This window comes from Canis aureus, chromosome 6 (genome assembly GCF_053574225.1).
Source record: "Canis aureus isolate CA01 chromosome 6, VMU_Caureus_v.1.0, whole genome shotgun sequence".
NCBI classification, from domain to species: Eukaryota; Metazoa; Chordata; class Mammalia; order Carnivora; family Canidae; genus Canis; species Canis aureus.
Window position 1 is genome coordinate 50474768 of NC_135616.1, and position 27228 is coordinate 50501995.

Here is a 27228-nt window from a genome sequence, read left to right on the forward strand (position 1 = left end):
GCTCTCAACTCAATAAAGGAAATGAACATTTTTAACAATCACATTCTGTTATGATTTGAATGTATCTCAACAGTTCATATGTTGGATCCTAACCCCTAAAAGTGATGGTAACAGTAGGTGGGCCCTTTGGGAGGTAATAAGGTCATGAGGGTAGAGCCCTCATAAATGGGGTTAGGGCTCTTATAAAAGAAACCTCAGGGATGCCTGGGTGGCTCAGTGGCTGGGTGTCTGCCTTTGGCTCAGGGTGTGATCCCGGGATCCTGGATTGAGTCTCGCATAGGGCTTCCTGCAAGGAGCCTGCTTTCTCCCTCTGCCTGTTTCTGCCTCTCTCATGAATAAATACAATTTAAAAAATTAAAAAGAGAAAAGAGAGACCCCAGAGCTCTCCAGCCTGTTCCCATCATATGAAGATTAAAAAGTCTGTGGAAAAAAAAAAAAAAGTCTGTGACCCTGAAGAGGCCCCTCCCTGACCATGCTGGGACTTTGATCTCAGACTTCAGTAATAAATTTCTGCTGTCTATAGGCCACCTAGTCTATGGCATTTTGTTATGACAGCCTGAGCAGACTAAGACACATTCCAACAATGGAATGGAATGTCCCAGGAGGTGTTGAACTCCTGTGCTGGAGGTATTAAAGGGAAGGATGGATGACCACCTACGAAGAATGTGTGGATTCTCAATCTTGGCTTCAACAAGCCATTTAACTGATAATGTAGCCAACAGTCCCTTCTATTTATGATAAAAATGGGAACCAAAGCGAATTTGCTTTGATATTAGTGATTTAACAAAACCAAGAAAACAAAAGAGAATTGGAAATATTTATCAAAAAGCAGATTTTATTTTTTAAAAGGAAAAGGTTTTATTTATTTGAGAGAGAGAGAGAGGGAGAGCTCAGAGGCAGAGGGAGAGGGAGAAGCAGACTGCCCACTGAGCAGAGAGCCCAATGTGAGGCTCCATGACTGAGATCATGACCTGAGCTGAAGGCAGATGCCTAACCTACTGAGCCACCTGGGTGCCCAAAAAACACCAGGTGTTTTTATTTTAAATGAAAACAAGAAAGGAGGAAGAAAGCAATATCCTGGAGACTGCCCCCCCCCCGAAACTTTTATTTTTATTTATTTATTTTTTAAAAAAGATGTATTTATTTATTCATAGAGAGAGAAAGAGAGAGAGAAGCAGCCTCCATGCAGAGAGCCCGACTTGGGACTCAATCCCAAGGATCCAGGATCATGCCCTGGGCTGCAGGCGGCGCTAAACCGCTGCGCCACCGGGGCTGCCTGCCCTGGAGACTTTTAAAGAAGAATTCTAGGTACTTAACATTTAGGCATTGACATTGTGTTGTGGAAAGTATTTTTCAAAGCTTTTCAGGAAACATGGACAGGGTACAATTCCTTACAGCATAGGACGTTCATGAGAGACCTACATTTGAGTTGTTTCTTGTGCTCATTTTTGAGATCAGAACTTTTTGACCGGATGGTATTGGAAACCCATAGCTCTACACTTTCTTCCCCACCAGTACTTCTTTTCCCTTTTGCGAGTAACTTCTTATTCCTTTTACAAAATATGCTGTTAACTAGGCTTGTCAGATGTAGGGGATGAAAATGTGGGATGCCCAGGTAAATTTGCATTTCAAAAAACAATAAATAACTTGTTTAGAATGCATACATCCTAAATATCTTCTAGAAGATGTATATGTCTCCTAAAAAAATGATTCGGGACGCTCACGTGGCCCAGTCAGTTGAGCATCCGATTCTTGATTTCGGCTCACGTGGTGATATTGGGCTGGTGGTTTTGAGCCCCACATTGGGTCCCATGATGAGCGTGGAGCCTGCTTACGATTTTCTCTTTCTCTTTCTCCCTCTGCCCTCCCCTGTTCACACACACACACTCTGTCTCTCTCTCTAAAACAAAACAAAACAAGTGAAAAAATGATTAGAACTTCAAAGTTAGGGATCCCTGGGTGGCGCAGCGGTTTGGCGCCTGCCTTTGGCCCAGGGCGCGATCCTGGAGACCCAGGATCGAATCCCACATCGGGCTCCTGGTGCGTGGAGCCTGCTTCTCCCTCTGCCTGTGTCTCTGCCTCTCTCTCTTTCTCTCTGTGTGACTATCATAAATAAATAAAAATTAAAAAAAAAAAAAAAAAAAAAAAAAAAAAAAAAAAGAACTTCAAAGTTAATTAGGCATGCTGTGTTTTTTTTTAATATTTTAAAAAAGATTTTATTTATCTATTCACGAGAGAATAGATAAATAGATAAATAGAGAAGCAGGCTCCATGCAGGGAGCCTGATGTGGGACTTGATCCCAGGACTCCAGGATCATGCCCTGGGCCAAAAACATGCATTCAACCGCTGAGCCACCCAGGTACTCGGGCATGTTGTGTTTGATCAGACAAATCTACATGTGACCAAACTCTGATTCCCTCCCACCTCTCAGAGAGATCTCTGCTGAACTCTCCCCACCACTCCCTCCTGGTGGCTCCTGAGACAGCAGGCCCTTTCCCAGGAGCCTGCCCCATAAGCTGCAAAGGAGCTCAGCTCCACCCCAGGCTTCCCCACATTTAAGGGAACACTTTTGGGAGAAGGCAGCAGGCGTGGTGGTGTGGAGAAAAGTGCTATAGCAACTGGCTCCTAGAAACAGATGTTTGCATCTCAGGCAGAACTAGTAGGGATACTGCTACTGGCCTCTCCTAACATGGGAGAGATGTCCCCGTCAGCCCTCCAAATCCCCAGCTAGGTGGCATTTCCCTTGGTACAGATTGGGATTGGTGGAATGTATCCAAAAACTCATGTTGTGGAAAATTTCAAAGATACACACAGTAAAGCAGAAAATTATCATGAACTACATGCACTGAACATGCACCTTCAACAACTACCAATGCAGGGCTTGCACTCACAGCCTGAGATCCAGGCCTGAGCTGAGACCAAGAGTCAGACGCTTAACCAACTGAGCCACCCAGGTGTCCCCCTTATTACTTTTGATGGTTCTTTATAGGCAAAATTTACATGCACTGAAATGTATAAATCTTAGTGATTTAATCATGACTGATGGACACTCCCATATCCCTATCCAGATAATAGATGAATGGGCAGTTTGTCCTCTGGCAGAGGCCTTTGGGACCTTCTATGCCATTTTGGGGGAGGGACAATACTCAGTGTCCTACCCATGAATGGAAAAGGGCTTGTGACCGAGGCCCTAGGAGCAGAGGTGCAGCTTCCAGGGGAGCACGGCTGCCCAGAGGGATTGATGGGACCGACTAAGGCCTGGCATCAGAGCTCATCTTGCAAAGGGCTCCCTGAGGTTTTTGTCATCTGGACTCATTTTCACAAAAGCTGCTGTGAAGTGTTCTGTGTTCTGGGCCAACCCCAACCTCGCTTAGTAGCCAACCCACCACCCTTCCACTCCCCCCCCCACCTACCCCCCCCCCCCCCTCCCCGGCACTGGTTCCCTCCTACATCTTTGAGCCTCCATCACAGCCACCAGGCTTTCTGGTGCTTCTTAGAGGCCCAGACTTTGCAGGCAGATGGAGTATGTGCAGGTCTCTCTCGGAAGAGTGAGACCTCCCTCCTTCCCTTACCTTGGAGGTGAGTTCTCTTGGGCCTGTTGATTCACATAGTAAAAGTGTCTGCTTTTCTCTAAATGGGACTGAACAAACAGGGAGATTAAGTTGTGAGGAAGCGTTCGGTTGAGAAGCTTCAGGGCCTTCCGCAGCATTTTCTTAGCAAGCACCATCTGGCCCATGTTGAAACAGACCTGCAGTGAGAAGCAAGGGGGCGAAGAGAGAGGAAAAGGTAACTCAAGCCACAAGAACAAAATCCCCCTGTGCCTGGCATAACAGGAAATGTTTATGAATGTATGAAGGATGGCTGGATGACTAGGATTCTGCATCCCATCTTTATGTGCATGATTACCTCTGAGAACATGTTTACCCATGGATGCCCATTTTTGGAGGTAGTTAAAAAACATCTCATAAAGACAACAACCAGAAGAGCTGGCTGCTGGCAAGTGATGGCAAGGAGGTGTGAGTAGCAGGATTGAGGTTCTACAGTCCGGGGGAGGATTTTTGGCGATGGGGGGGGGTTGCAGGAAGGACAGGGATGGGTTCTGCTGTCTCTCTATAATGTCCCCAAAATAGTGGGTGGCCATGTTTGTAATGGGTTCTTACCTGACCTTTGAGGCTATAAAATGTAGCTGACTCAAAAGTATGACTCCAGGATTTGTCGTTCTTGAGCATTTTCAGCAACCTCTCTCCTTCATTCAAATATGTGTATGCCTATAGCCAACACAGGGGCACAGAGTATTGAGTCAGTGGGGGTCTGGCCGCAGAGGGACACAGCCCAGTCTCTCTTGAGTGGAGAAAAGCAGCTGCCACGGCAGGTCTACTTTCACCCCCACCCTGGCTCCTAATGAGAAAGGGCCTCCACTCTGGCAGCTCTGGGTGGATAAAGATCCCAGTGAAGATCCTGGCCACCTGCATGCCCATCTGTGTCTGCTGGATCACTTGCTCTAGAGGAGGAATCCAGGACAGTATCCTCCTCTGAATAGTTCCACCCTCGATGGCCCCTATTTCCAACAATGTACCCACTGCTCCTGATGGGATCCCCACATCTATGAGAAGCTGGTCTCAATTTTTGGAGTGACTTATGAACCACTCCCATTTCCTTTGCCAGGGCCATCATTAGAAGGTGGAAGAGAAAGGTAAGGCCCTGAGCAACTTTCCCCACTTCATTTTATTTTATTTTATTTTATTTTACTTTATTTTATTTTTATCTTATTTTTAAGATTTTATTTACTTATTCATGAGAGACACACACACACAGAGGCAGAGACACAGGCAGAGGGAGAAGCACGTCAATGCAGGGAGCCCGATGTGAGACTCAATCCCAGGTCTACAGGATCACACCCTGGGCTGAAGGCAGTGCCAAACCGCTGAGCCACCCGGGCTGCCCTCCCCACTTCATTTTAAATCTTCTTTGACACCATTAGACAGGACAGCTTTGGTACATGTGAGTACCAAGGCAAGGTCAGATACGAAGAGTAAAATAGGGGAAGGTGATATCCTCAAGTCTCAAATAGCTAAATGGCTACGAGTGGGAGGCAGAAGAGGGAAACATGAGTTGACCACCAGTCTTCCAGTCATGGACGTAATAGCTTATTTTTGATAGGAGACAGGATGCAAATGGCACATTCTGGGTAACTTGAACCAGGGCTCTGCTTCCAATCGTTGTCTTCCTGACCATTCCTCAGTCCTTGCTAATTGAAATGCAGGTGCTTAGCAAGTTGGTCCCCCAGGGCTACATAAACCTTCTCTTTTTGGCACTCACTGGCCATATCCCCCTTTTATATATATATAATATATATATAATATATATCTCCACATATATCATATATGTTCATATCTATATCTATATTATATATTTATATGTGCATGGGCAACTTTCATCTTTAACATAAATCCTGAGAGAACTGGGGCTTACCAACATTTTTAATGATTTAATTTTTATAAAAATCTAAGGTATGAGGGTCGATTAGGCTGCTGTGATCAAAAAGCTATTGTAAATTTGGAACAGACCACCAGTGTGGACATGAACTGCAGGCATGCCTATTCAGATATGTGAAGCTATTTCTGAAGCTGGCTCGAGTCAGATGAAGCAAGGGCCAGAAGGGCACTTCTTTTAATCTATTCTTTTTCTTTCTTTCTTTCTTTCTTTCTTTCTTTCTTTCTTTCTTTCTTTCTTTCTTTCATTTATTTATTTATTTTTAAAGATTTTATTTCTTTATTCATGACAGACACACACACACACAGAGAGAGAGAGAGAGAGAGAAAGGGAGGCAGAGAGACACAGGCAGAGGGAGAAGCAGGCTCCATGCAGGGGGTCCGACGTGGGACTCGATCCCTGGTCTCCAGGATCATACCCCGGGCTGAAGGTGGCACCAAACTGCTGGGCCATCGGGGCTGCCCTCTTTTTTATTTAAATTCAATTAACTAACATATAATATATTATTAGTTTCAGAGGTAGAGGTCGGTGATTCATTAGACTTATATAATGCCCAGTGCTCATTACATCGTGTGCAGACAGGCATTTCCCAAAGTGAATTCATGCAATGTTAGTCTAGCTAGCTGCTCTATGAAAAGTGATCTAGGGTCAGGTAAATATGAGAAATACAGTACGCCCCAGAACTAGCCTGACCCTCTGGATGATTTGCATGTATCTTAGCACATTAATGCTATGAAATATTTGCAGTTAAGAAACCTATTTAGCTTTATTCAGCTCAGTGCTTCCCACCTTACTTAAGAATAAATTATTTTTATTTCATTATACATACATTGAATCCTCACATTTCTAGGGACATATTGCCCTGGAATGTTATTTACAATTATCTTGGAGAAACAATAGTGTTTTGGCGGTCTAAAGGAATGTATGGTAATTTAGCACAAATTACATGAAGACTAAAGTGGGTGAGCTCTTTTGGGGATCACAACCAGATTCATACCTATCCAAAGACCTACAGGTAGTTGAGCTTGAGCTCACGGTGTTTTTTTTTTTTCTCCAAATATTTTATTTATTTATTCATGAGAGAGAGAGAGAGAAACAGGCTCCATGCAGGAAGCCTGACGCGGGACTCGATTCCAGATACCCTGGCCTGAAGGCGGCGCTAAACCACTGAGCCATCCGGGCTGCCCGAGCTCATGGTGTTTAGGGAGGACAGAAGGCAAGTGCCTTGAGGAGGAAGACTCGGCTGAAACAGCAGAATTAGTACCAATAGTCCTTTTTGCATCATTTAGAGAATGAGATATGACATCTATCCCCATCCCATAGAGGTAGACAGTTCATGGCAAGTTTCTCAAGGTGACAATATTTTAACTGATATATAATGCTAGTTTCAATTTGTTCTAACTTTCATTTCTCAATCTCAGGTCATTTCCCTTCTAAGCAATTTTCTTTTCTTTCTTTTCTTTTTAGCAATTTGATTTTCAAAGGAAAGGGGTGCTGGCAGGAGTCAAGAACATGAAATAAAGAAAGAACCCTAGGTCTTCTCTTTGGGCTCTGTGGTCTCTAACTTGTCTCAAGGGTTGGGGAGACCTCAGTAGAAACACCTTACCATGTAATTATCACCCAAGATGAGATAAGCTGATGTAATTTCTAGGAAGTAATATAAGGCTTTGTTGTTTTCTCCCAAAGCCAGAAAATGGTGGGTCAGAGGCATGATGACGATCTCTACGATCTCTTCACACTGGCAAGATTCCAGAGGAATGATGTTTTCCTTAGACGTCTTCATTTTTGTTATAACGGTGTCAAAGAAACTCAAGATTTTTTCTCTTATTTCTTCAGGTCTGTCCAAATGCAGAAATAAATAGGAGTAATAACTTATAGCTTCACTTGGCTTTTGATAGGAAAATATCTTTAAAAACGAATAAAAGAGCAAGATAATAAAATCTAATGCAGATGCTACTGACAGAAGTCACCATGCATGCACCCCAACATTTCCCCACTGTACCAATGGGGCCAAAAAGAACTGACCAGATGATTTCAACAGTATTCTGAACTTAATGACAATTGTTTATGCTCTACCTCCTAAACAATTACAAATGCCTGTACCTGAGATTTTCAGGAAATAGCTCAGATTTCTTAGGAATCTCTATTTTGGAAAAGGTGATCTCTTCTTCAGCTAGAAAATAAACAAACAAATGAATTGCATGGATCACAGAATGTTCCACGTGGCAGAAATGTTTGGTGTCCACGAAAGACTCTTGTTCCCCTTTTCCGATACAGTTTCTGGTGCCCATCCAGGCTCTATATTTCCCAGTCTCTACTGCATCTCAGGTGAACCCGCATAAGTCATTTAAAATGGAATTCTATCATAAGAAATATATGGCACCTCTGAGCTGTTTGGTATCTTCTCTACCCTTTGCTTCCACCAGAAAGCAAACAATTTTGAGAATCTAAGGGATGGTAAAGAGACAGAATGGAAGGAGCCTGGGTCCCTGACTTATTGAGGTCAAGGCCATTTGTCAAAACTTTCTTTAGATCATTATATGTGCAGGAAAAAAATTATTCTATTGTGTCATTGGGGAGGAAGAATTTCCTCTGCCCTTCAGAGGTCCAATTAGCTGAACTAAGAATCAAATTGACATGAGACAGATAAACAGGGGAAAATCAAATTTAATAAATGCCATTGAGGGGAATACAGGCAGACATGGAAATTCCAAACACAGTGAGGAAACATGAAGTTTATATGAGCTAAGGAGAAGGAAGGTAGAGGGTCTGAGGATACAAAGGGGGAGAAAGACCATTAGCATGAAAGTGAGAGGAGATGTTTGAAAAACAAAGGTTGCCATATTGTGCACAGAAGTTTCTTAGGTTAAAAAATATCTCTATCAATAGCTCTCCTCCTGGTAAAGCAGGCAGTTGAGGGGCAGGTAAAGAGCTTTTTTTGAATCTGCTGGATTTGGATTGCTTTAATTTTATTTTAATTAAAAATATTTTTATTACTTATTCATGAGAGATATGCAGAGAGAGAGGCAGAGACACAGGCAGAGGGAGAAGCAGGCTCCATGTGGGGAGCCTGACGTGGGACTCAATCCTGGAACTCCAGGATCATGCCCTGAGCCAAAAGCAGACGCTCAACCGCTGAGCCACCCAAGTGTCCCTGGATTGCTTTTAATTCAAAATAATATTCATGCCAGAATGGCCCATCTTGGAGTGACCTGCAGTGGCTCCTACAGTGTTAAGCCACTGGCAGTTTGGTTATAGATGATAATATTATCCTAACTAATTTACCCTGCAGCAACTAATTCTAACTATGAGTAAATGATCTGTTTCCAGTGGAGGAAATACAGACGTTTAAATACATACTTCAAAGGCTAACTAAAGGACAGAGAACCTTGAATTTAAAACCTTCAGCCCATTCAGACTCCATAATGATCTTGAAACAGAAAACAAATGAGGATGGTTGGATCTAGCCACTTGTCTAATGTAGAAGGAAGGAAGAACCCCACGGAGGGGAAGGGACTGGTCTCAGATCATCTGTTAGGGATGGAGGCAGGACGAGAACCTAGGTCTCCCAGCTCCAAGGCCAGTGCATCGCTCCACAGATCTTGTAATTTATAAAAATGCAGTTTAAGCACCTAATTATCACCTTCTTTTGAAAGCCTTCTGTGCCCTTGTCCCCAGAGATCTAGTGCCTGGGTCACACGTGCCCTGAGCAGACCTACCTCATGGTCCTTATTACCATACTCTGTGAGAAATAATTTGCCCATCTCTCCTTCTAGATAGCCAGCTAGTGTATTTCTAATGACTAGATGTGAATAAATTCAATTTGGCTTTTTTCTTCTACTCTTCTAAAATCGTTCTTGTAAAGGTTACCAGTGGTTACTGTGTTGTCAGATCCAAAGGTCACATGTTTGTCCACATCTTATTACACCTCTCAGCAGCGTTAAATATCCGCTGAATAAAATGCACATTTGTTGAAAAAGATCGGTAAGAAAGTAAAATGCTATTTCTCCTTCAATATCTCTCTCTATATATTTTTAATTTTTATTTATTTATGATAGTCACAGAGAGAGAGAGAGAGGCAGAGACATAGGCAGAGGGAGAAGCAGGCTCCATGCACCGGGAGCCCAACGTGGGATTCAATCCCGGGTCTCCAGGATCGCGCCCTGGGCCAAAGGTGGGTGCTAAACCGCTGCGCCACCCAGGGATCCCTATATTTTTTGTTTCAAATGGTAATAGTGATAGAATGAGATGCAGAGACCAGTAACATAGGCCAGAAAAGGGAACAAAGTTGGGGAGTACAAGATATGCTTTTTGTCAGTATATCATTTACCCCTTGATGAATAATATTTTTTAGTTCTCAATTTTCTTCATTATGGACATATTTTATTAAATTTCCCTACTTTAAAGGAGATCTGTAAAATTCAAAAGGAAAAAATATATAAAAAATGATTGTAGGCTCTCAAGAAAGGAGAAAAGCAAAGATATCACTTGCTCATCTCATGGTTTCAAAGACCTAGAAATAAGATCTCAGGTTCAAGGTGACAGATTGAATTCTTTTGTTTATCTCCAGCACCTCCAGGTCCAGGACATTTTATGCCATTAAAATGAGAATAAAATAATCTTAAAAAGCTTAAACACACTATGTATAGAATGGAAGGGATCCATTCTTGTCTTAGGCAGGAGCATCCTCTTTGCCTGGAATATTCCTCCTCAGTCATCCATAAGACAAAATCTTTCACTTCCTTTGTTTTTTTGTTTGTTTTGTTTTGTTTTGTTTTTATGAATCTCACCTCTCAATGAGGACTCCACTAATGGCTCTGCATTCCTAATCCCCTTTGCCCTACCCAACACACTTTTCAGTTTTCTTCCTTGGGATGGGATTTACCCCTTGTAACATACTATAGACTTTACTTCTTTATTATGTTTTTTCCTCTATCACTTCTCCACAATAGAATGCTCTTTTGTTCACTGATGTATCCTTATGCATGCAGCAGGTCTGGCACACAGTAGAACCTCAGTATTTGTTGAATGAGTAAATGAAATGTTGGGTGGGGTTTCAACACATGTCTGGAAGACAAAGGAGCCAGAGGAGTGGTTGCTGATGAACACTGATGAAGTAGGTAGAGCGAGTTGAAGGACAGAGCCTAGGAGGAAGCCCATGGACTACAGATCTTTGGGGTTCAAAACTTAAGAAGAAAATAACAGTGTTCAAGAAGGATTGAGAGAGAATTGAAAAGAGAATAAACTTCCTATCTAATCTACACTTAATGCCATGTCTTTGAACCTCTTCCAACTACAACTGACTCTTGAACAATGCAGGGGTTTGGGGACACTGACCCTTTTCCCCTCAGCACAGACGTTAGTCAAAGACACGAGAGGTCAGAGAAGTGCTGGAGTGAAACTGCTAAGATACATTGGAGAATCCAAAAATAAATAAAGTTGCTTTCTTTGACAGCCCTAGTCAGCCTGCTTAAAACCAACTGTGGGGATGCCTGGGTGGCTCAGTCAATTGGGCATCTGATTCTTGATTGTGACTCAGGTCATGATCTTGGGGGTTGTGGGATGAAGCCCCATGCTCAGCAGGGAGTCTGCTTGGGATTCTTTCCCTCCCTTTTCCTCTGTCCCTCCCCCATCCCTAAAGTAAGTAAATAAATAAATATTAAACAAAAATCAACTGTGATTTTACCCCTCACTGCCACAAAATGTATAGATATAATTACAGATACAGACTTACCCACGGGTTCCACACAGTTTGGAATCTTCCCTCCCCTTTCTCTTTTATTTATTGTTTATATTATTTTTTTAAAGATTTTACTTATTTATTCATGAAAGACATACAGAGAGAGAGGCAGAGACATAGGCAAAGGGAGAAGCAGGCTTTGTGGTTAAGCATCATGCAGGGAGCCCGATGTGGGACTCAATCCAGGCATTCTGGGATCACACCCTGAGCTGAAGAATCATGCCTTGAGTTGAAGGCAGATGCTCAACCACTGAGCCACCCAGGAGTCCCCTATTTATTTATTTTTAAAGTAGGCTCTGCAACCAGCATGGGGTCCAACACAGAGTTTGCACTCACAACCCTGAGATCAAGACATAGGCTGAGATCAAGATTCAGATGCTTAGGGATGGCTGGGTGGCTCAGCGGTTGAGCACCTGCCTTTGGCTCAGGGTGTGACCCAGGGTCCCGGGATCGAGTCCCACATCAGGCTCTCTGCATGGATCCTGCTTCTCCCTCTGCCTGTGTCTCTGCCTCTCTCTCTCTCTCTGTGTGTCTCTCATGAATGAATAAATAAAATCTTAAAAAAAAAAAAAAAGATTCAGATGCTTAACTGACTGAGCTACCCAGGTGCCCCTTGCTTTCCCTTTCTCTTATCTCCCTCAGCCAAACCTCTCCCTCAGTACTTTCACTGGTTCCTTGAACAGGGCCCTGTGTTGGGATCGTCCCTGAAGCTTTTGGATTTGCACTTGCATCCTTGTCCACCCTCACCACCCACCCTCTGGGTGCCGGCTTTGTTGTAGGAGTCTGTCCTCCCTTGGTCCTCAAGTCCTTCTTAAAAGTTGTTATTTTCTTTGAGTCTTCCATTCTAAGGACTAAGGCTCTTCTCACCCTTCCAAGAGAATGTAGGAAGAACTTAAAATGGCTCTAGGCTGGCTTCTTCTTTCATCTGATCCAGAGAAACCCTCATGATCCAGATTCTAAGGCTCTGAACCTAAAGCCTGACTATTCTTTTTTGAAAAGGGAGACAGGCAAGATTTAGTACCGGGTCAACAATAGGTTTGTGCCACAGTGCAAAGCTGCCTTCTCTCCAATCGAGTCCTGAGAGGGCATTGCCTTCCTCACTCTCTGACTCCACTGACTGCTGTACCAAGGAACCTCTTCCAATTTCCCCTGCCAGCTTTGCCCCAAGGTCCTACCCTGCACTTTGGGAAGCTCAGGTGTACTAGGCACACCATGAGCTTGGGAATGAGACTGACCTGTGATTGAATAGTCTATCATTCATTCTGTGGCACTGGAAAAGTTATTGAATCTTCCAGAATCTCAGTTTTCTTGTGTATAAAATGAAAATAACCCTCCACCTTGAAAGGTTAACGTGAAGATCAAATGAGAATGCATGTGAAATAAAGAATGAATGAAAATAAATATTTATTTTGGGGAGTGCCTGGGTAGCTCAGTTGGTTAAGCATCAGCCTTTGGCTCAGGTCATGATCCCAGAATCCTGGGATTGAGCCCCACATCGGGCTCTCTCCTCAGCAGGGAATCTGCTTCTCCCTCTTCCTCTACTCCTTCCCCCAATCGTGTTCTCTTTCTTGCTTGCTCACTCTTTCAAATAAATAATTAAAATCTTTTAAAAAATTATTTTTTGTACCTACTAGTGCTAGGCACTTTACATAAATTTCTTTCCAATTTTTAAAAAGATTTTATTTATTTATTCATGAGAGACACACACACACAGAGAGAGAGAGAGAGGCAGAGACATAGGCAGAGAGAGAAGCAGGCTCCATGCAGGGAGTCCAATGTGGGACTCAATCCCAGGACTCCAGGATAATGCCCTGGGCTGAAGGCAGATGCTTAACTACTGAGCCACCTAGGCATCCCTCTTTCCAATTTTTAATATCCATATAATATAAGAATTCTGTCTTGTGGCCTCTGCTTTCCCAACCAGATTTAGCCATAATCACCAAGGCCTTTGGCTAGAGCATGTAGCCCTCTGGTGCTCCCTGGTCAACCATGAGGGAGGGCTGAAGTTGGGGTTGCTGCCCTGAGCCTCACATCCATCATGCCTACATTAAGTGAGTCCCTAGTTCCTGATACCCCTTGAATCCTTTCCTGTGTCTTCCTAGATTGTGTGGCTGATTTGTGCTATAAGACTGTAACTTTCTCACTTTTGCTTCACAGATGGTCTTGAATCCCTGCCCTGAGCCCAAGCCCCCTTTTCTGGGGCCCTAACCTGCTTAGGTCTGCATAATTCTCCCCCACTCATATTTTTTCTCTGGTGGAACCTCATTTCAAACCTGACTGCCAAAGCAACATTCTTACCTGCCAAGAAACAGTAGTCCCTCCTGCTCTTGTTTCTGCTTCAACATGTGAGACCCCCCACCCCCACCCCCCACCCCCACCCTTGGATTCCATCCCTTGGTGTGAATTATTCTGGGTCAGTTTTATTCCTCTGGATATTCTTTGAGCTCTGATTGCACCCATTTGCCAGAGTCCCGATCCTCAAACTCTGACAGTCTCACAGTGAGACTATTTCTGGTGGACTCAGCTACTCACATGTCTCCCTTACCCACTCCAGTGACCTACACAACTCTCACCATTAGTAAAGCTTGCTTGAGTAAAGTCCCCTCAAGGGACTTGAAGCCCTCAAGGTCCACATCCACTCCGTTCTCCAGGAATAGCTAGGACTAACTAGGAATGAAGTATGTTTACCTTTAAGTCCCTGGAACTTAGCCATCCTCTTAATGGTATCCATATCCAAACTGTTGAGTCGAATGTTCACTGTGAAGTGGTGGAAGGGAATGAAGTCCCCACTTTGGCAGTGGTCACATTTATGTGCACTCTCCTCTAAGAAGCGGGCACATTTCAAGTGCATGGCTTTCTTCTGGTCCTTCAGCCACAGCTCATAGGCTGTCTTCTGCATCATTGGCCTGCAGAATCGAATGATGTGGCACTCAATTACCTCACTTTCCAGCTCACGGAGCTCTTCCTTCTCACCATGAGCTAGGGAGAACAGAAAGGCAACAGATCAGCCCCTGCGCCCTCACACACATCAGTTCTTTGAGCAGATGTGCCTTTAACTGACAGAAAATGTGTGTCACTTCCAAGTTTTACTCACCCATTCCGTCACTGGGCTTCAGAGACAGGGAGCGATAATTCACTTCAAATGAGACTATATTCTGTTTTAGAGCCATTTGGAGCTCCTTGCCATTCCGGAAACAATCAAAGACGTTGGATTCCACTAGACTTGCCAGGGCCTTGATCATCATTTTCATATTCCAACAAGGGAGAATCTCAAACAACAACTCTGTAGTGAAGGTCAGGCCGATAATAGCAGCACATCTCACCAACATCTGGTGGGAAAGGTTCATGCTGTCCAACTGAACCAGAGAGATTTCTGCAGGGGGAAAGCCACACAAGAGGGAACCAGTTACCTGTCTGTAGCAAATACAACTTAGAGATGGACAACTGTCCTACTCTACACTGCTTGTTTCAAAGGAACCCAGGCACACCAAACCAAAAAAGATTTGCTTACTACCTATTTCACAGACAGCATGTGTGTTGCGAGTACAAAAGAGGGAGGTGCTGCTATCTGAAATATGCACAGCATACCGGCCAGACAAGAATGAGATGGATTTCGAGGTGTTTGGGTTTTGGGCTAAAGTGTGACAGGGTTTGTGAGGAGAGGGGAGGCCGTGGTAGGCCATGGCAGTCAGAGGAGAGCATCTGCCATCTATCTACCTGCTATGTTCACTTCTCCAGCTGGGCCTTGTCTGTCCTCCTCACTGACTCTGCCTCCTCCTAGCCACAAGCCTCCTCTCAGCCTCCCCGGAGACTCATTTGTTCTTGAGACATCTACTACTGTCTCTATGCTCATAATAAAGTGCCAGAGAGCTTTGAGCTCCATTTCCAACTTCTCACTTAAGCTTGGGTGTCACAGTCACATGGCTTCCTGGACATCTTGACCAGGATGTCCTTTCATTACATCACCTGCCTTCAGGACAAAATCTCACTTTCTCCAATTGTTCACAAAACACTTGGCAGAAGCCAAGTTACCCCACCTTCCTACTTTCGTAGACATAGTGAATGAAACAAATGCTTTCCTGAAGACTTAGAACCTTGAGGTGTCCTTAAGTCATCCTTCAAACACTTTCAGTTTTTTATAGATGGCATGTCTGGAGCTTAATTCATACTAGAACATGGCTCGAAAGTCATTTTTCTTTAAAGAATAATACTGCTCAGATATAAATTCCATGCTTGTCATTTCTTATAAAAGTAAATGGCAGAAAGTTTCAGGATTTGATTTTCTCTCTCATTATTTGGCTTTGATTTAATGAAAAACGTACTGTACTTCATTTATGCAGTTGAACTAAACTTTGTTCAAATCAGACTCCAGAATATGCTCAGGGGAGCAGATGGCTCCAAAGCAGAGGCAGAAAACCTAAACCTTCCATGGCGATTTCGACTGCTTGGGGCAACAGAAAAGAACCACCACGGTCTGCTATGGTCTTTCTCTCTCCCTTGCAGACAGTCATCCTAGAAAGGACAAGGGGAGTCCAGGTCCTGGAAAAGGAACATGGGGTCAAATTTTCTTTACCTTTTAATGACGCTGGTGGTGACAAGTTTTGCAATTTAACATCACTAGTGAGGTTACAGACTTCTTCAATTTCCTCATCATTACTGAGAGTAAATATTTTTAATTCCTCTGTAGGTCTACTAAAATTCTCTGTAGGGAGATGAAAAGGAAGAAAGTTTGAGAGCCATCTGATTTTCTTTTTTTAAAAAGATTTTACTTACTTATGGGAGAGAAAGAGAGCATGAGCAGGGGAAAGGGGCAGAGGGAGAAGCAGACCTCCCTGCCAACCAGGGAGCCTAATGTAAGGGCTGGATCCCAGGACTCTGAGAGATCATGACCTTGAGCTGAAGGCAGTCACTTAACCGACTGAGCCACCCAGTCACCTTATCTTGATTTTCCAGTAAACTTCAAGATGGATCTTATGAAAGAAAGAGCAGGTAGGGATGTCCGTTGGCTTGCCAAATATTTTGGAATATCATTTTAAGTAAATTAATATATGAAAACCTAAATGGGTTCAAAATGTTCTGCTTCCCCCAAAAGTATTGGTAAGAATTGTTGGAAGTCTTACATAATACATGCAGTTCTACAAAAACTTGATTCAAAGGTTATCAGGATGTATCTTATAGTATATATTAACATATATTTGCATGCACATTCAAATACCAACACTCGGATGCAAACACGTTCTGTGGGAGACTGTATTTGACTTACAACATGGTAGTCAGAAAGAGATATTTAAAATGGCAAGGTTGGGTAGCACACTTGCCTAGTAACTTTGTCTCCTGGTACTCCAAAATGCATTACCTACTTATTCCTCCAGACATTCATGTAACACTTGAATCACATGACACTGTGATATGTGATGTGGAAATACAAAGATCAACATAGTTAAGTTTCTAATCTCCTGGATAGATAAGATATGTACACAAAGAGCTAAGCTTCCAGGCAGTAAACATGTGAGTCAGAATTCAATATTGACACAGTACAGACCTTTTGTGCACCACAGCCTGTGAAGGCTATAAATGTGAATAATGCATGCTTCCAACCCTAAGGAGCTTAACATCTATAGAGACAGATACTGAAGTAATTAGTTATAATGTCAGAAAGAGTGATTCAAGAGCTAAAAAGCACAGAGCAGTGTGTTGTGAGAATAGAGAAGAGAAAAACAACTCAGTCTTGGTGGAGTCAGAAAGGCTTTATGGAGGAGAAAGTATTTTGGCTGAACCTTGAAGGATGAAGGGGTTATCCAAGTGGAAGACTGAGGGGTGATCAACGCAAGGGCATAGAAGAGGACTCTGCAAATTAGGGGACTGGAAGGAAACCAGTGCAGCTCAACTACAGCGTGTTGGATGCTGGAGCACTACTGGGGGATGGGGCACATGTCGGGAGAAAGGGTTTGGGAGCAGATTGTGGAGGGCATTTAACATCACACTATGAAGTTTGGACTTTATTCCAAAGTAAAGAGGAAATATCACAGGTTTCTGAAAGGGAGATAGCAGTCATCCACCAGCTACTTGTAGGAAGGTAACAGGGAAGTGTGTATGGGAGAAGAGAACAAAAGAGGGAAGACTATGTAAGAAACGGTATCAATGGAATATGAAGAAGTGATGGTGGGTAGGACAAGGTAGTGGTACCAAGCGTTGTATGGAGGAAATAGGTCTGAGCAAGGTGGTGATGGAGCTGAGGTGCAAATGTTGCCGAGAATCAAACTGGGAGATACAGGAGGAGGTGCAGTATGGGAGGGAGGTGCAGTATGGGAGGAGGTGCAGTATGGGAGGGAGGTGCAGTATGGGAGGGAGGGCATTAAGGTTTAAGTAGGTTGAGTTTGAGGGGGTCTAGAAGACGATCCAATGGGCAATTGGGAATATGCCCTGAGCAGGCAACAGTTGAGGGAGAGAAGAGCCAACTGTGTGAAGCACCTGAGGAGAGAGGACAGTGGTCTGAAGCGGAAAGGAGTATACTGTGTCACAGCAGCAGAAATGCCAGAAATGCAACCAATGTGGCTGGAACACATTTCAGAGCATTGATGAGTCTAGACGGAAGTGAAAGTCAGATTCTCGAGGGGTTTCCAGTCCTGGTTGGGAGGTTGGATTTCATTGTAAGCTCAGTGGGAAACCACTAAAAGTTGTGCATATGTTTCTAAAAAAATCTTTGTATTTGGAAAGTTTCAAACTTACCAAAAGTTGTAAGAATAAAACTGTGTACTAAGAATAAAGCTATGTACTCTTTATTCGAAGTTACCTATTGTTAATATTTTTCCTCATTTGCCATATCCTTTGTTTTTTCTATATGTACATATTTTTTTCTGGAGCATTTGAATGCAGATTGCATTTTTTTCTTCCAATATGGGATCAAGTCTAGGACCTTGTATTGTATTTAGTTGTCATTGTTTTTTTAAAATTTAGGTGAAATTCATATACAATTAACCATTTTAATGTTTATAATTCAATGGCATTTGGTGCATTCACATTGTTGTGCAACCAAAACCTCTCTCCAGTTTCAAAATTTTTTCATCACCCCAGAAGATCCTGAACAGTTTTAGTGTTTATGTTTACATATTATCTTTTTAAGATAATATGGTTAATATATTGTTGTAACAGACCTATCTAAAAATAATGATCATAGCACTCATTGTCCACCTGATGATCCATTCTCCTTAAAACTAGTTTGAAAAAAAAAAGAAACTAGTTTGGCCAAGAGAAACCTTTCTTAACTGTTTTTAAATCATGATTACCCACAAACAAACAAACAACAACAACAAAAAAGCTTTCTTTTAAAAAGCAAACTTATGTCTCTCATTCTCTGAAAAACAAACCTCTTAACTCAACCTTGCTTTTCTCTCAGACAATTGTCTGTTTCACTTCTCTAGATGTGACCATGCTGGCCATGTGGTCCTGTGGGTCTGTCATTATACACAAAATGACAGGCAACAGATGAAGCCACAGACCAAAACACAGTTCATGGAGGGACATGAGGCCTCTGAGCTTTACTCCATCACTCAGGAGACATGGGGAAGCAAGAGGAATTTTTTGCGTGTGAAATTTCTCTTATTACCACTTTTAGGTGGTAATTTTCTATCCTGCTATGTATAGAAAACCAGCACTATAAGTTCCTTTATTACAAATATTTGTCTAAGCACGACACTGATTTTCCATTCACATGCTCACCCTTAAATGTATCTCAGTAAAGGAGTTGTTATTCCACAAGCTTAGCAATATTAGTGTGCACAGTGCTTAGAGCTATAAAAGAAACACCATCACTTACTGGAGAACTTCCATTTCTAGAAAGATGGAGTATACATGTTTTTGTCTATTCCCCCTGTTAACTACAGCTAAAAACACTGTCATTATATATAAAGCAAATATAAGAAGACACTGAAGGTGGAGAGAAGTCAGACTGGCTAGAGACACTGGGACCCAAGGAACAACACAGCAGTGAATTTCCTTATATCCCAGACTTGAGTGAAGAATCTCACAATCCAGAAATAACAAGGGTTGCAAACAATAGCCTGAACTTTCTGCCTAAGGACCAGCAAAGAGGCATCTAGCAAGACAGGAAATTGTTAGACAATAAAAATTTTACTTCAGCCAAACAAACAAACAACAAAAAATCCCCCAAACAAATAGCTGTAGCCCTGTCTGCTGCCACCAGCAAAGGCTGAGGGATGAGTCTAGGCTTCCATCCCAAAAGCTGAAAGAAAAGAACTGTCAAACCAGAATCCTATATCCACCACAAAAAGCCTCCACAAATGAAGGGGAAATCAAGATAGTCTCAGATAATGGGACACTAAGACAGTTTGTAGCCAGCAGACCTACCCTGAAAGAATGACTAAAAGACATTCTCTAAACAGAAAAGAAACAATAAAAGAAGAAACAGAATATCAGAAAAGAATAAAGAATAAGATAAGCAAAAATATGGGTAAGTACAATAGATTTCACTTCTCCTTTTTAAGTCTTGTAAATTGTGTTTGCAGTTTAAACAAAAATCATAACAACTTCCTTATGTGGTTCTAAATGTATGCAGAAAAAATATTTAAAATAATTATAAATAGTAGATGGTAAAGGAATGTAAAGGGGGATAAAGTTTCCAATCTTTACTCAAACTGGTAAAAACGGTGACACCAGGAGACTGTGATAACATATGTATATATTATTTAATAGATAGAGCAATCACTAAAAAAGCTATACAAAAAGATAGCCTCAAAAATGCCATAGATTAATCAAGATAGAATTCAAAAGAATGCGCAAATAGCTAAGGGAAATAGGAAAATAAAAAACAGTGCCATGGGGAGAAGAAAAGGAACAAAAGATAAAATGGCAGACTTAAACTCTAACATATCAATTATTGCATTAAATGTAAATGGTTCAAAATATAACAATTGAAAGATAAATCACTTGAAAGTATTTATTTTTTTATCTGAGTATATTATAGCACTAAAAATGCATGCATAAGAAAGAAATGTCTCACTGATAATCTAAACCTCCAACAATGAAGAAGAGCAAATTAAACTCAAAGTAAGCAAAAGGAAGGAAATAATAGATAAGAGCAGAAATCAAGGGACGCCTGGGTAGGTCAGCAGTTGAGTGTCTGCCTTTGGCTCAGGGTGTGATCCCAGAGGTCCAGAATCAAGTCCTGCATTGGGCTCTTTGCAGGGAGCCTGCTTCTCCCTCTGCTTATGTCTCTGTCTCTCATGAATAAATAAATAAAATCTTTTAAGAAAGGATTTCAACAATCAACAAAACAAAGGGCTGAATCTTTGGAAAGATCAAGAAAATTGACAAATCTGTAGTTAAGACTGCAAGAAAGAGAGAAAATACAAATTACCAATATCAGGAATGAAACGGGTTATCACTACAGACCTTACAGACATCAAGATGATACTAACGGAATACTATGAACAACTCCAGACACATAAATTTTTTTTTTAAGATTTTATTTATTTATTCATGAGAGACACAGAGAGAGAGGCAGAGACATAGGCAGAGGGAGAAACAGGCTAGTTGCAAGGAGCCTGATGAGGGACTCAATCCCAGGACTCCAGGATCACGCTCTGAGCCAAGACATATAAATTTGAGAACTTAGAGGAAATGGACTAGTTTCTCAAAAACAAAACAAAACAAAAAACAAAAAACCACACAAAAAACCCCAACCCTACCATAATTAATACACTATAAAATAGATTATTTGAATGCCTCGTAACTATTAAGGGGATCAAAATTTTAATTTATAAACTCCCCAAAAAGATGTTGAGGTTTTTCCTTACATTTTCCTTGTCTAGCAGGCAAAATGGCAGTTTTACCTCTTGAAGACACTCCTGTCTCCCCCAGGAGCACCCTACCCATCCATAGAGCTTATGAGTCATAAGAGGAAGAGGCTTCTTCAAGATGGAGCAATGCAATACTTGTAATTTTTGTAAATGGCCCCATCTTTCAAAATGATGTCATTTCTACATTTGATATGTTTGTATTTCTGTAGGATGTATATAGTTTAGGGGATTTGTTTGTTTGTTTTTGTCTTTTAGAAAAGTTAACATGTCTGTTTTTATTTATTGCTTGAAAAAGATCATTTGAAGAAAAATACATTTTCAATCACCAAAGAAACCAACTAAACCAAAACTCCCCCCCCCAAAAAATCTCCATGGGATGCCTGGGTGGCTCAGCGGTTGAGCATCTGCCTTCGGCTCAGGGTGTGATCCCAGAGTCTGGGATTGAGTCCCACATTGGGCTCCCCCTGTAGGGGACCTGCTTCTCCCCCTGCCTATGTGTCTGCCTTTCTCTCTGTGTCTTTCATGAATAAATAAATAAATCTTAAAAAAAAAAAATAGGGATCCCTGGGTGGCTCAGCGGTTTAGCGCCTGCCTTTGGCCCAGGGTGTGATCCTGGGGTCCCAGGATCGAGTCCTGCATCAGGCTCCCTGCATGGACCCTGCTTCTCCCTCTAATTGTGTCTCTGCCTCTCTCTGTGTGTGTCTCTCATGAATAAATAAATAAAATCTTAAAAAAAAGAAATCTCTAGGATGGGATGGTTTCACTGGAAAATTCCACCAAACATTTAACGAAGACTATCTCCAATTCTACACAAAATTTGCCAAGAAACAGAAGAGGAGGAAACAATTTCTATTTCATTTTACAAAGCTAGTATTACCCTGATGTCAAAAACAGACAAAAACGCCAAAGAGGAAGAGGGAGAGAAAAATACAGAACAATATCCCACATGAATATAGATGGAACAATCCTTAACTCCATATTAAGCCAATAGAATTTAGCAACATACAAGAATAAGAATAGAACATGCCTAATAGGGTTTATGCCAGGGATGCAAGGCTGATTCAATATTTGAAGGGTAATCAATGTAATCTACTATACTAGCAGAAAAGAAAATTCACATAATCATAACAATCAATGCAAAAAATAACCTGATAAGATTCAAAGCTCATTCTTTTTTTTTTTAAGATTTTATTTATTCATTTGACATAGAGAGACAGAGCAATAAACAGGGGGAGCAGCAGAGAGAGAGAGAGAAGAGAGAGAAGCAGGCTTTCTGCTGAGCAAGGAGCCCGATGCGGGGCTGGGGCGGGGGGGGCTCAATCCCAGGATCCAGGGATCATGACCTGAGCTGAAGACAGAGGCTTAGCCAACTGAGCCACCCAAGGTACCCCTCAAAGCTCATTCTTGATAAATCTCTCAGAAAAATAGAAATAAAGGAGAGCTTTCTCAACTTGAAAAAGAGCATCTACAAAAAACCTACAGCTAACAGCATACTAATGCTTGAAGATTGAATGCTTTCTCCCTAAGATCCCTTTTGCCCCTAAGGCAAAGATGGCTACTCACACCACTCTTAAACATAGAACTGGAAGTTCTAACCAGTTGAAAAGGCCACGAAAGAAAATAAAAAGTATACAGATCAGAAGGGAAATAATAAAATTGCTCCTATTTGCAGATGACATGATTTTGTACATAGAAAATCCCAAAGACTCTACAAAATAAAAATCTCTTAGAATTAATAAGTGAGTTCAGCAAGGACACAATTCAGTTGCATTTCTACATACTACCAATGAACATGCGAACACCAAAATTAAAAACATATAACATTTACTATATATATATATATTTTAAAGATTTTATTTATTTATTCATGAGAGACACAGAGAAAGAGGCAGAGACATAGTCAGTGGGAGGAGAAGCAGGCTCCTCACAGGGAGCCTGATGTGGGACTCAATCCCGGCAGTCTGGGATCATGCCCTGAGCTGAAGGCAGACGCCCAACCACTGAGCCACCCAGGTGTCCCTTATCTTTTTAAAGAGATTTTTTTATTTATTTAAGAGAAAGAGAGAAAGTGTGCACATGTGCACACACATGCACACACAGGGAAGGGGCAAAAGGAAGGGAAGAGAGAGTCCCAAGCAGAATTCTGCACTGAGCATGGAGCCTGACTCAGGGCTCAATCCCATGACTCTGAGCCACAACCAAGAGTCCAACACTCAACTGACTGTGTCAAGGCGCCCCTACAATATATTTTTTTAAAGGAAATATTTAAGCGTCAATCTAACAAAACATGTACAGGATTTGTATGGCTGAAAACTACAAAAGACTCATGAAAGAAATCAAAGAAAATCTAAAAATAAGTGGAGAGATGTACTGTGTTCATGGATTGGAAGACAACATAGAAAAGATGTCAATTTGCCCCAAATTGATATACAATGCAATGCATATATATTGAAATTCCTATTAAAATCTCTCCCAGGGGGCATCTGAGTGGCTCAGTCTGTTAAGCAGCTGACTCTTGGTTTCAGCTCAGGTCATGATCTCAGGGTCCTGGGAATCTGCTTCAGGATTCTCTCTCTCTCTCTCTCTCTCTCTCTCTCTGCACCTTCCCTGTGCTCACGTGCTCTGTCTATCTCTCTCAAATAAACAAATCTTTTTTTTTTAAGGTTTTATTTATTTATTCATGAGAGACACACACAGAGAGAGGCAGAGACACAGGCAGAGAGAGAGGTAGGCTCCACGCAGGGAGCCCGACATGGAACTTGATCCCAGGACCCCAGGATCACACCCTGGGCTGAAGGCAAGCGCTCAACTGCTCAGACACCCAGGCATCCCTAAACAAACAAATCTTTATTATTATTTTTTTTTAACAAATCTTTAAAAAAAATCCCACCAAGATTTTTTGTAGATAAAGATGACATTATTCTAAAGACTTATTAATTTTTTGAAAGGGTGGGGGAGAGGGAGAGAATCTCAAGCCAACACCCCATTGAGTGCAGAACCCACTTGGAGCTCAATCTCATGACCTTGAAAATCATGACCTGAGCTGAATCCAAGAGTTGGATGCTTAACTGAGTGAGCCACCCAGGTGCCCCCAGACAAGATTATTCTAAATTTCATAAGGAAAGGCAAAGGAACAAGAATAGCTAAAACAATTTTGAAAAAAGAAGAATATGGGAGGAATCATTTTACATGGTTTCAAGATACAGAGTAATCAAAACTGAATGGTATTGGCAAGGGATAGACACATAGATCAATGGAACAGAATAGGGAACCAAATATACACCCCCATAAATACATCCAACTGATTTTTGCCAAAGGTGCAAAAGCAATTCAAGGAAGAAAATACAGCCTTTTAACAAATGGTGCCAGGGCAAGTGGACATCCATGGAGTGTAGGAAGGAGAAAAGAAGGGCTTCAACCTACGTCTCACACCTTATATGAGATCAAGCTTCCTTTCCAACTAGGGCCCAGCAGAATGGCTCCCACAAAGAAGGGTGGCGAGAAGAAGGGCTGTTCTGCCATCAATGAGGTAGTGACCAGAGAATACACCATCAACATTCACAAATGTATCCATGGAGTGGGTTTCAAGAAGCACTCAAAGAGATCTGGAAATTAGCCATGAAGGAGATGGGAACTCCAGATGTGCGCTTTGACACCAGGCTCAACAAAGCTGTCTGGGCCAAAGGAATAAGGAACGTTCCATACCGTACCTGTGTGCGATTGTCCAGAAAACGTAAGGAGGATGAAGATTCACCAGGCAAGCTCTATACGCTGTTACCTACGTACCTGTCACCACTTTCAAAAATCTACAGACTGTTAATGTGGATGAGAACTAATCGCTGATTGTCAAATAAAGGTATAAAACTAAAAAAAGAAAGAAAAAAAGAAAGAAAGAAAGAAGGAAGGAAAGAAAGAAAGAAAAAGAAAGAAAGAAAGAAAGAAAGAAAGAAAGAAAGAAAGAAAAGAAAGAAAATAAACTCAAAATGGGATCACAAACTGAATTGTAAAATGTAAAGCTTTGAAAAAAAGGAAAAACACAGAGAGGAAAACCTTTTATATCTAGAAATAATCACAAGGAGTTCTTGGATTTACATGACTCATAAAAGGAAAAATTGATAATTGAACTTTGTCAAAATTAAAACACTTTGAGAGATCCTTTGCAGAAAATGAAGAAAGGCCACAAAGAGAAAATATTTGCAAACCCACATATGACAAAGGACCCATATTTAGACTAGATTAGAAACTCTCAAAACTTGGGGCACCTGGGTGGCTGACAGGGCACTTGAGCACCTGCCTTCAGCTTAGGCTCCTAGGAAAGAGACCCCAGTCGAGTACCCTGCTCAGGGAGTCTGCTTCTCCTTCTCCCTCTGCCTCTTCCCCTGCTCATGCTCTGTCTCTGTTTCTCTCAAATAAATAAAATCTTAAAAAGAACGAAAAAAAAAAGATACTCTCAACATTAAGAAAACATACTCAACATTAAAAAAACAAGTAATCCAATTAGAAAATGGGCAAAAAGCATGGAAAGATATTTACCAAAGATGTAGAGATGGCAAAAGAAAACATATGAAAAGGTATTCAACATCATTAGCAATTGGGGAGATGCAAATTAAAACCACAGTTAGATATCACCAGACATTTATCAGAATGGCTAAAATAAAAAACATAGTGACAACAAATGCTAGCAAGGATTGCAGAAAATTTCAGCTCCCTCCATACACTGTTACTGGTAATGTAAAATTATATAGCCACTTTGAAAATAGTTTGGCAGTTTAGGGGCGCCTGGGTGGCTCAGTCAGTTAAGTATCTGCCTTCTGCTCAGGTCATGATCCCAGGGTCCTGGGGTGGAGCTCCACATAAGGCTCCCTGCTCAATGGAGAGTCTATTTTTTCCTCTCTCTCTGCCTACCACCTTCCTCCCCTGCTCATGCTCTCTCTACCTCTCTCAAAAAAAAAAAAAAAAAAAAAATCTGGGATCCCTGGGTGGCTCAGCAGTTGGGCGCCTCCCTTCAGCCTAGGGTGTGATCCTGGAGTCCTGGGATCGAGTCTCACATCGGGCTTCCTGCATGGAGCCTGATGCTCTCTCTCCTATGTCTCTGCCTCTCTCTCTCTGTCTCTCATGAATAAATAAATAAAATTAAAAAAATAAAATAAAATCTTGAAAAAAATAATTTGGCATTAAAAAAAAAAAAGAACAAAAAACTAACAATGTAACTATTGCACTCCTGGGTATTTATTCTAGAGATGTGAAAACTTAGATTCACACAAAAACATGTACACAATGCTTGTAGGAGTTTTGTTTGTAATAGCCAAAAGCTGTAAGCAGCCCAGATTCTGCAACAGACAGATGGGATAACAAACTGTGATGCATCCAAATTCTGAATACCACCCAGCAAGTAACAGCAACAAAGGACTGATACACAGGACAACCTGGAGGACCTTACAGAGTCATGATGAGTGGAAACACCAATCCCAAGAGATTACACATATTGTATGAGTCCAGTTAGACCCCATTCTCAAAATGACAGAATCACAGAAATGGAGAGGGGATTAGTGTTTGCCAGTGGTGAAGGGGGAAGGGATGGTTGACAGAAGTGAGGGTGGCTATAAAATGAGCCACAAGAGGAATGGTGATGGGAACCTTCCGTACCTTGACTGCCTCAATGTCAATATGATGGCTGTGCTATTATACTGTCACTTCCCATGGTGTTCCTAATAGGAAAACTGAGTAAGCATGCATGAAATCTCTCTATATTGTTTTTTTAAAAATGAGGTAGCTAAGTAGGTAATATTGATTTAGACACTTCATTTATATTCCAAGAGGCTCCCAGAGTTCCTCCTGTGGTGTAAGACACAGAGAAGGTGCTCAGTAGATGTTTGATGAATGAATAAATGAAGAAGGATTTCAGTTCCCTTACCCCCATTTTATAATCACTGCCTACCAAAGACGGTTGTAGCTAGTCCTCAAATATCAGCAACTAACTGGCACAGGTGGCATTGGAACTCTGGGCCCCTGGCTTCACAGTCCAAATGCTCTCTTGATCCCATCTTTTATAACCTCTCTTTCCAAGGAAGAGCTAACATCTCTTCAACCACCATAGGTCTCCTTTATGTCGAGACACATATTTTCGTTGTCGTTTGCTAGCACATGGATTTTTCTTATTACCGCCAACTCCCTAA

At 41.8% G+C, this 27228-nt stretch overlaps 1 protein-coding gene across 4 annotated transcripts in view; it reads right to left on the reverse strand.

Annotated features, from left to right (window-relative positions):
* ADCY10 (adenylate cyclase 10) overlaps positions 1–27228 on the reverse strand; it is an 84671-nt gene that overhangs the window by 13937 nt on the left and 43506 nt on the right. For all 4 annotated transcript variants that reach the window (XM_077901533.1, XM_077901535.1, XM_077901532.1 and 1 more), the window contains 7 exons: positions 15808–15936; positions 14329–14607; positions 13923–14213; positions 7598–7667; positions 7101–7332; positions 4162–4269; positions 3574–3749 (listed from right to left, as the gene is read on the reverse strand). In XM_077901533.1, the coding sequence (XP_077757659.1) occupies positions 3574–3749; positions 4162–4269; positions 7101–7332; positions 7598–7667; positions 13923–14213; positions 14329–14607; positions 15808–15936 (1285 nt within the window). The remainder of the gene's footprint in view (positions 1–3573; positions 3750–4161; positions 4270–7100; positions 7333–7597; positions 7668–13922; positions 14214–14328; positions 14608–15807; positions 15937–27228) is intronic.